Source organism: Xyrauchen texanus, chromosome 14, assembly GCF_025860055.1.
Source record: "Xyrauchen texanus isolate HMW12.3.18 chromosome 14, RBS_HiC_50CHRs, whole genome shotgun sequence".
In the NCBI taxonomy this organism is placed as follows: Eukaryota; Metazoa; Chordata; class Actinopteri; order Cypriniformes; family Catostomidae; genus Xyrauchen; species Xyrauchen texanus.
The window spans coordinates 46,193,426-46,204,248 of record NC_068289.1 but is presented as its reverse complement, the minus strand read 5'-3'; the positions used below and the strand labels follow the sequence as shown (position 1 = coordinate 46,204,248).

At 35.2% G+C, this 10,823-nt stretch overlaps 1 protein-coding gene across 1 annotated transcript; it reads right to left on the bottom strand.

Annotated features, from left to right (window-relative positions):
* Window positions 1-6,423: 6,423 nt before the first annotated feature.
* fkbp7 (FKBP prolyl isomerase 7) lies at window positions 6,424-10,277 on the bottom strand. Its single transcript, XM_052142880.1, has 4 exons — window positions 9,891-10,277; window positions 9,569-9,720; window positions 9,237-9,364; window positions 6,424-9,039 (listed from the first exon to the last, which is right to left on the bottom strand). The coding sequence occupies exons 1-4, from the start codon at window positions 10,115-10,117 to the stop codon at window positions 8,878-8,880; spliced, it is 669 nt and encodes a 222-aa protein (XP_051998840.1). The 5' UTR covers window positions 10,118-10,277; the 3' UTR covers window positions 6,424-8,877.
* Between the last annotated feature and the right edge of the window lie 546 nt (window positions 10,278-10,823).

Below are 10,823 nucleotides of genomic sequence, written 5' to 3'. Positions count from 1 at the left end.
TAAAAATAAAAAATGTATTTCACGTTTGTTCATCGCTCATTATTGTAATTCGGGATTTTTATTATGTGTAGTATTTATACATCACTAAAATAATGTTGTTAACTAATGTTAACAAATGGTACCTTATTTTAAAGTGTTACCCAATAAATCAATAAAATAAAGCCTATTTTTAACTCCATGGGACATTTTCATGACAATGAAGCCAATTTCCCCCTGCCAAAGTTCGCATTATGAAAAAAATAAAAAAAATCGCTCATTATTCCAATTTGGAAAAAAGATTCCAATTAAAATTTTACTATGTGTAGTATTTATACATCATGGTAATATTTGTTGGACACACCTTAAATTAACTAATGTTAACAAATGGAACATTTTTACAAAATGTTACCAAATGTTCTTGTTTGAACTAGAGGTTTTGTTTGTCACAGCATATCCAGAAGGTTTTTAACTCTTACAGAAGTGTATAGAATATCTAGAAATGATTTATAATTATTATTTATAATCTTATAGAAATTGTTTACACGTCTCATCATCAAAGCTGTCAAGTTGCTTTAAGGCTCAGTGTTGATTAGAGTATTATCTAATCTTCCCACAAATTTGCTAATCTTTTGTCTACTAAACTGTAGGCCAACATATTTGTACCAAATGTATTGCATCATATAACTCATTATTGTTTTTATTATGATTCGGTTTTTTTTTCTCATAAATGCATTGTGGAATATCTTATATTGTTTAACATTGTTTAATTTGATCCTATCTGAGCTTTACTCATATCTTTATTTGAGCATGTTATGTCTGCCTAACCCTAAGATATATGCCTATCTTTCTTGACCATTTTACTGAGGTATTCCCTCCATTTGCTTTTGCCCTTCAGGCATAGTTTAATGATGATAATACTCCCAGAAAGATTAGCATTGTGACACAACACATGGATCTTAAAATGACCTTCAATGTTCAACGAAGTAAATAGGAAGCAAGTTTTGGCGAGACTATATACACTATGTCTGATATTTGTAGTCACTCCTTTGCTTGTTTGAGTTTGGTTGCATGCAATGAAAACAAGGCAGGCATATGAATCACTTAAAAGTGAGAAGTCTTTAGAATAAACTTTGAAATACATAACGTAGCCCTACTTTTTATGTTATAAACTCCATGCAGTGCTAAGTAAAGGAAAGGGGGTGGGGGGGCTTTTTGGGTTAGTGCTCCTACAAACCACAAATGAAACAGTTTTTTCTTTGTCAGTGGAAATGATTTGTACCTACTGGAAAATGTTAGCAAACACAAGAGGGCTAGATACATGACTCACTGCTGAGATATCTTGGGGGGAGGATGGTGGTCTTCTGCTTAAATTTGGGACTGAGACATATGTTTACTTTCCAGACAGTTTGGCTTGGAGGCTCCAGAAGGGGAGCGCCATGGAGAGTATGATTTTCCAGAGCTTTGTAAAACAGGGAGAGGTGAGGTCATGGGTGACACTCCAAAATGGCTGTAGCATTGCAATACTCTCTGGGGAGCAGGAATATTCCAAAGAACAAAATAAAATGATTATTTTCTATTCTTTTTTTGTTTTCCTGTAAAGTGGTCCACACAGGTGGTTTTGGAAGAATGTGTGCTTCCCAATGTAGACAAAATAGTGTGAGACACACAGGAGTCATGAATCTTGAAACGGGTCAGTCTCGGATCATAAAACACATTTTCTGAACCTGGGTTTGCTCATCTGAGAAAAGGAAATGAAAGGCACCTCCATGTGTGGACCAACCAAATAGGTCACCAATCCAGTGCTCTAGATAGAACCTGGTCTGTTTTCTTAAGGATATTTATTTGTTTATTTCTCATTAAAAATGAAATATTTGTGAAGATAAATAAGAGGGTTTTAATGGCAAGTTAAGATTGCTCTTATGAGGAATTTGACAGAAGAGATTCGCCAGTATGTCATATAAGGAAGTTTTAGAATCTACATTTGCATGCAACACATTTTCTAACATGAATTTTTGAGAAATTCTTAAGCTTATTGCTTTAATGAAGCTTTAATGAAGACTCTAAGTGAATAGAGACTTCACTGTGAGATCAATATTTCATATATATTGTCTCCACAGGCAACATGGCCAGTAAGTTGTCTTAAAAGTCTTAAAAGATATCCAGAAAAATCCTAACTCTAGAATCTGTTTAGTCACCATGCTGATTTCACTTAGAAACTCAGATCTGAACTTCAGACTTGAGACACAACGTTTCTGTAACCCAGCCTCTGAAGCAGCATTTGATTTTAATATTGTACAACAGCCATGCTGCTGATGTCATGTTTTATGTAAAAGACGTATCCACCTCCAACAATAGCCATGCCCCTTACCCTCCCCCCACCATCCACTCCCACCACCCTTCCATTTCAGAAATGTCTGGTTTAATGCAGATGGTCTCTCTGCCTGTCCCATTGATGTAGGGTGTGATTGATCACTCTAATGCCGTAAGTTCAAAAGTAAAAATAGCCTGTGATTGCCTTATTTAGATATCCATGGAAGAACTCTAGTATTTGCCTGGAAGCTTGAAACCGCTTTAAATACTAGATTAATTTGCAAAATATGGGTGATTTTAATCTGCCTGATGTCACAGTTATGTTAACCTGACAATGTTACACTCTTTGATTACAGCTCTTGCAAATTATGCTTATATGTTTCATGTCTCTGCAAAGACATTGTTTTATTCCAAAATGTGTCAATATTCATTCATGTGGCTGATTGATGGCAAGACAAGAATAAAAGATAGCCCCAAGCCAGATTTCTTTCAAATAGCTTTTAGTTGAGTAATGACAGCCAAGCCCAGCATTATTTATTTTTTTCTGGCTCTTCTCAGTCGTTGTTCAAGCATGTTAAAACGGTTTGCTTTGTGAACAGTGAGGTAACATAGGCCCATCACAAGTGTGTTGGTACTTGCCTGCTTTGCAAGTTATTTACCCTTAATTCAGCATTAAATGGACAGTTCACCCAAAATGTTTAATTATCTCATCATTTACCCACCCTTGTGCTATCCCAGATGTGTATGACTTTCTTTCTTCAGCAGACCACAAATTAAAGTTTTAGAATAATTTATCAGCTTCTTTTTGTCCATACAATACAAGTGAATGGGTGCCACAATTTCTAAGCTCCAAAAATAACAAAGGCCAGAATAAAAGTAATCCATATGACTCTAGTGGTTAAATCAATGTCTTCAGAAGTGATTTGATAGGTAGGGGTGAGAAATAATCAATATTTTAGTAAGTTTTTGCTAAAATACAGTCAATCTCCACATTCTTCATGCATACGCCCTCTACTGCCGTGGAGAACAGTATGTAGCAAAAATATACTTAAATATTGTTCTGTTTCTCACCCACACTATACAACTTCTGAAGATATGGATTTAATCACTGGAGTCTTATGGATTACTTTTACGCTGTCTTTACGTTCTTTTAAGAGCATCAAATTGTTGGCACCCATTCACTTGCATTGTATGGACCTACAGAGATGATTGCAGAAGAAAGTCATACCCATCTGAGATGTCATGAGTAAATGATGAGATCATTTTCATTTTTGGGTGAGCCTTTGCCTTTAAATTCCTGGAACAATGAAATGTCTGACCATTGGTAATTTCTTACAAAATAATGCATTTACATTGCTTTTTTTTTCTTGCTTTACATACTCCATCAACAACTAAGAATTTATTGAGACATGGTCTCCCAAACAATACTTGGCACATCAAGAAGTTATGTTTTTGTCTACATGTGTTTATGGATCTTTGTCTTCATTCCTTATCCTGGAAAAATTATTTTTCTTCTCCGACGATAACGAGCACTATTGGTTAGTGAAACCGTTGCAAAATTCTGAAGAACCATGTGTTTCTAGTTTCTCAAAACTGCCTGTGCTTGGCATAAGTTCATTTTCTTCACTAAAGTAAAAAACTCTATACAAATGTTATATTTGATAGGGAAGTAAATGATGACAGAATTAAAAATTTTGGGTGAACTATTATGGGATCAATTTAATTTTTGTTTAAAAAATTTTTTTTTGTTTGCTCAATACTTTTTTTGTTTTGCAAAACTTTGTTTTATTTTGCAATACTTTATATTTTTGCAAATATATGTGGCATGGAATTGATTCTATAAACTATCCCTTTATTAAAGACTTAAAGAGGATTTTAGGGTGATTTATGTTTGCTCTCTGTAATTATAAAAACCCATAACAAACAGGGATGTTGAAAGAGGAGACCGATTTTTGTCACTGCAGAACAAAACATATTTATTCAGATCCTCTTTACCCATTAATCTCGGCCATTCTCCCATGTAAACACGTCTGGTTAGGTGTTTATTCAGGGGTTCTTTCTATTGCCATGCTCATAAAATGCTGACCTGTATAGCCTGAATGTGCAGACTAGATATATTGCTTGCATGTGTAAAAATAAAACACTTGTAAACTATCAGACACTACACACTGCTGCTGTCAATGAAAACAACAGGATGCACACAAATCCTAAACCGATGGCAATGTGTAGAACAACTTTGGTGATCCAAGCTCTATCTGTCAAAAAACAAGGGATGTGCTATCAAAACCAGAATAAATACAGCAAATATATATAAGACAGATGGAAATTGTAAAACCAGTTAATAAAAAAATTTTAATATTGGGTTTATCGTGTACTATCATTTATGAAGAGATTGAATGGTTACACATATTATTCTCTGGGTTGTGGTATTGCCATTTGCTGTTTGAGTGTGCTGCAAAATGTGAACTCTTGGGATTGGAATTTGGCCTGACTTTATGCAGATGTTGTTTGTGCTGTTAGTTTTAAGTGTTGCTTTTCCACATTGACTATTCTCTGTGCTTTGCATGGGGAGCCTTCATACCCCTAATAGCAATGCTATGTTCCTATTGTTTTAGCATTTTGTTTGGGAGACTTTTGTATTTATGTTGGAGAGGTCACATTTCTACACAAATTTTAGATGTCTGTCAGTTTGTAGTCAAGATCTCTTTTAATGTCTTAATATTTAAAAGATTGTTTGTGCAAAAAGTTAAATTGTTATAATCTGTATGACTTTCTTCCATGGAGTACAAAATGTTTGGCAGAATTCTCAGTCACCATATATATATATGTATATACATATACATTAGAGCTTCCGATTTAACATGCTAAGTGTGACTCATTATATGAGAAATAACCTGTTAAAAAATGAACACAGTTAATCATGCCCCCTGACTGCAAGTAAATTCCATAATAAGGAATTTGACTACCATCTAAGCAATTGGGGTTGTACAGGCAAAACAGGTTGTGTCTAGAAGTTAACCTTCCGGTTACTTAAAGTCTTTTGAGAGCATTTTAAGAGTTTATTTGGAGTCATACAGAAACCCTACACCTAACCCTAAACTTAACCCTAAATACAACCCTAAACACCTCTTCATTCCAACGAGAGCAGGCAGCCCATACTTCCACACATGACGTGCTCTAGTTTGAAACTACATTTAACTTGACAAGCCATCCTTAAAAACACTGCATTTCTGACTAGAGATGCAACCAAAGTTGTGTGGATTATGCATGTGTACATAGAAAAACTATTAAAACCAGTGCAGTCTGTCAGACAATAATATGGCTATGTTCAAGGATATGCAAATAAAACAATCTTTTTTTACTTCTAAAGACACTTTTTGTATTGTCTTAATGTTTTACTTTGCTGCCACAAGATTATGTCATTTATTTGAATGATTTGAATTTTTATGTAGGCTTTTACATATTAGTATAGTATAGGCCTAGTTATAATTACATTATTATATATACTAAATTCTTTATTTGTGGGCCTGTCTCAATTCATATTTATATGCGATTATTTCTAATAATTAATAGGCAGATAATAATTAGATTAAAAATAAATTGATTAAAATGTGTGTAATATATAACACACAGTTAATGTTAACTCGGGTCTCCTGGGGCATGTTTTAACAGCAATAACACATGTCTGACATGGCAACACTCCCAGAGGAAGCTGTCTTTCTTCTATACATTTTTTTGTTCATAAAGTGGAGTTCTTCAGTATTTTGACAATGCCGTTTGTTCATTTGTGTTTTAGTGGATAGATCTACTGTATGTTGATTAGGTAATCTCTACTGTAATACTATAATTTATGCAAACTCTGCAGTGTTCTAATTTTATAGCTGACAAACTGGGAATGTTAGAGGTGGTTTGAGTGCAATCTTTCTGCCCTCTTCCTTCTCTTTAATAGAGTATGTCATTGTTAATTGCCCTCATAATCTTTCATGAATGGGGTGGTGAGGAAAAGCATCAGATTTCATAAAGGGCTATATTTTCTATTGATGCTGAGACTGTTTTGAGCTGTAATGCAGAGCTCAATAAATGCATTTCCGTTTCAGACAAAGGAGCTCTGTTAAAATGCGTGCAACTATAAAAGTCCTTTTATTTGCATTTTTGGGAGTGATTTCTAATCAGTTGAGGCACAATTCAGACACAACATTGTACAAAGATTCACAGAGTTAAATGTAAAGTAATGAGCCTCATGTTTTTTGTAAACTCCTACTTCATGTACCATTTTCTTTCTTTTATAAGTGAAATAACAAAAGACATGAAGGACCAAACTAAGCCATGGGAACTTGACACAAATTATTGTTTAACAGAACTGTTCTGGTGGTCTTAAAACACCATTCCCTCTGGTAGACCTGTAATCACTAAGCTCTAAAGGCATAACCGCTGTATCCCAAGCCTAGACAGTCCTTACATCACATTACAAATCTGTCTGTCAAAGCCCAACTTCAAACATTAATGAGATAAAGGACAATGGCTGTATTGAAATGGCTGTTTTCAGCTAAACTAAGGCTAATTTTATTTTTCACCTAACATTTTTTATTCTGTCATCATTTACTCACACATATTGTTTCAAACTTTTATGACTCTCTTTCTTAAAACACAAAATATATTAGGCTGAATGTTAGACTCAGCACCCATTCACTTTCATTGTATGGAAAAGATGCAATGAAAGTGAATGGTGTCTGAGGCTATATGAGACATTCTACCTAACATCTCATCTCGTTTTAAAGAATGTAAAATGGCTCATTTAGCCTCAGTCACTATTCACTTCCATTGCATCTTTTTTCCCTACAATAAAAGTATGATTGTATGGTATTATAGTAAAATGTGTGTTCAAGTATGGTGGCTGAAACAAACATTCTACCTAACATCATCTTTTGTGTTCTACGAACGAAATAAAGTCATATGGGTTTGATACAACATTCGGGTGAGTAAATGATGACAAATTATTTTTATTTTTTGGGTTGAACTATCATTTAAGGATGACAAGCATTTCCCCCTGAGATTTTAGATAAAAGTCAATGCATGCTCTGATGATAATCAGTTTGGATACTTTGGCAAACCACTGACTCTGAAACTGTACAATTTACATAAAGAGTAAAACAGTCACTGCATTTCAGTGTCTCATGAACCCTCTCTCTCTCTCTCCTCTTTCTGGATCTGCTCTAAATCTTGGCACAGACATGGTTTACATCACATTTGGCATGTGGGGGAATTGAGGGAGTCAGAGGAGTTTTACACGCACTTGGTTTTGAAAACCAAGTTCCGAGTAGAGTCTGTGCTCAAAAAATTTATTATATCTGTATTTTAGGGTGTTGCTTCCTAGCACCTTTGACCTCTTATTGTTTTGCAAATGCATTTACTGCTTTCATTTTCTTAGCATACAATGCTCCTCTGCAAGTTGTGCCACAAAACAGGCAAGTTGACCATACTGTCCTTTATCCCAACCAGACGGTCTCTTCCTCTTAATCATCTCTTTTGTTAATACAAACATACTTTTATTAATCTCTTTTCTTCACGTTACAGCTGATTACAAATACATGTCAACAAGTTCAAGGAAAGTGCATGCAAACTTTGGTTCCAATTGTTGTATTAGAAAGACACCTAGCGACCTTAGTGTGCATAGCAAAATTAGTGTGGCTGTTGAGAGAAGTGAATTTGCAACTTTGAGGTTGGCCAATGAAATGTGCCCTTTTCCATATGGAATTTTGTGAACCATGTGACATGGGAAACAACAAATGCATCTTCAATATTTTACAGCAGGACTGAATTTCTTTAACAGTGCAGCTAAACACATGGAAGAATTATACTTTGCAAATACTTTTCAGGTATTTTATGGAACACAACACAATTAAAATTGTATTATGATTTAAGCAGAGTTTCTTGAGTTCATCTGTTTTATTAATTTCACTTTAAATGTGTGCATAGCTCAGAACATTTTATAACATGGTTACCTAAAAACAAATCATCCAAATCTTTCACTTCATCTGTTGGGTCCTAAATTAGGTATATTAGTATTCAAGTTAAGGATGCATAGCTTCACATATAAGGTATCATTGCCTTCTAAATGAGAGTACTGCCCAGAGGCAGACATCTATCTATACATGAATAAATGAATTAATCTTGCAAATTGTAATGTTAGAACTACTTAATTTTTCTGTATCTTTTGGGGCTATGTCATGTATAAATCTAATATGAAATAATTATGATAGGTGATCTTTAAATGTTTATAAAAGACATTATGTATGCATTTATTTTTTTATTTTAAATACAACATCAAAACCACAGAAAAAGCCCTTAATCTTCTGCAGAAAGCTGGTTTGTGAGGAACTGAAAGAGATAAGAGATTGCAGATAAAGAGAAAGAAATAGGTGCTTTTCAAATGCAGAGGGACCCAATTACAAAACTTGGCATTTATTTAGTGGTATTAATCATAGAGGAATTGTTTATCAAATACGGTTCTGGCAAAAAAAAAAAAAAGTCAGTGTCAGTGTCAGCTGCATAAAAATGCCTTGTCTAGCAAAACACGTATATCAGCTTCTACAGTTCATCATGCCCATAAACATTGTACTCTTTTAACGATAAGGTCCCATCAGCATCGTGGTCATTCCTATGAAAGACATCTGCCACCACTTCGTCAAAATAGGATTCATCTTTCTTTGTATTTAACTTCTTTGCCTCCATTTGCAAGTATGCTTTAATCTGTAAATCCAAAACAACAATTTATGTAGAAATAGATAAAAAAATTAAGAATAAAATCTCAAAAGGTAGGCAAAAGTAGCCTGACATGAAAAAAAATACTTTTGATTAAAGCCAGTACAGAACAGAGTACAGAACATATTTTCTACTCACAAAATGCAACTTTAGGATGTGTGATAAAACCTATTGCTCTATATTACCTCTTCTTTTGTGAGGGCCCTGTCACTGTCACGGTCAATTTCATTAAAGGCTTCTAAGCTGCGTGGTCCTCTGGAAATGTGCAAAAGCTCCACTTCAAAGACCACTGTTGCATTTGGTGGCACAGGAGCTGTTCCATAGAAAAGTGGCTGTTAATGGTTCAAAATAACTTTGAATAAATTAATAATTAAAATAAATGCTAAGTAAAACAAGTGCAAAACATGAAAATAAATGTAAATTGAAACTAGTAGGCCTAAAGAGGCAAAACAGCGCCACGTACGAGGTGAGTATTATACTATAAGATTCGTGACATTTGAGGGGGACCACGACCTACCTTTTCCTTTCTCGCCGTACGCCAGAGAAGGGGGGATTGTAATTTTTCGTTTCTCACCGGGACACATGTCTTTGAGCCCTAAGTCGAGGCCCTTAATGACCTCTCCAACGCCTAGCACAAACCAGTGTGGGTGGCCGGTTTTTGTCGAACGGCTATAAGAATGAAAATAAACAACGTTAGCGTTATTTGGCTATGGCTTCAAATAAAAAGGACGCCAGCTTTTATGCCCAACTAAGTACAAAATACACAGTTTACTAGACTCCCAACTATTATATTACATTTAATACATAACCTTAATTCTCTAACATGTGTGTGGGGTTACCTGCAATAGAATTGAGATCCCTCCTTTGCAAGATATCCATCGTAATGAGCATTCAGCATATCTCCTCTCTTGGATTTCTGGGTGCAGTTTTCTGGCAGAAAGGTTACCTCAATTTTAACCTCATCGTTTGATTCATTTGCACGAATTAAAACGATAAGGCTATAGAGAGTTTGCAGAAACAAAATTAAACAAAAGTAAAAAGTACAACGCTTGGACATCTTGCACATCTGTCTGCGTGGCGTCGGGGGCAGGGCAGCTGACACGGCAGAGACGCCCAGTACTCAAGTTTCGCCCTTTGGGGTGTACAATTAAAATGTAGATACAGTATATACAGATAAACGGCTCAGAAATGTTTCCCAAAATATTATTAGTATAAAACATGGAAAGCTAATAATATTCTCCAAGCTTATTTTCATTATCGCATGATTTGCCTGCAATTAAGCCGTCGCAATGTGAGACATATCCAGCTGCAGACCCGCAGCACCACCAGTTTCAGAACCCCAGTTTCAGAACGCCAGCGCCAGAACCTGAAGTGAGGGGCGGAGTTATTGACAATGAGACAAGCATGGCGGAGAGCATGGTGAGTTGTGTAACGTTGTCTAAAGTTTTTGACATCATGTGGTGAAAAATTCAATGTGTGTGTTCAAGTTTTGCCGTTCAAGAGTTTAATAAACTTGCTTAATGGTTACTTGCATGATGTTCTGATTTTGCATGCTGTGACAGTTTTTACAAGAAAGACCCAAATACTGTTGACTGTGTTTTTGCATGGATTCAGAGCTTCAAACTGTGTGCTGCACAATGTAACTTCATATTAACAAATCTGTTTTATTATTTTTGTATTTTTGTTGCAGTAAGATGACAGCCAAAATTGCACCTGGCACATGGATGCTACTGAAAAACAAGGTTGTTATAAAGAAGTCTGCAAAAGTTGGG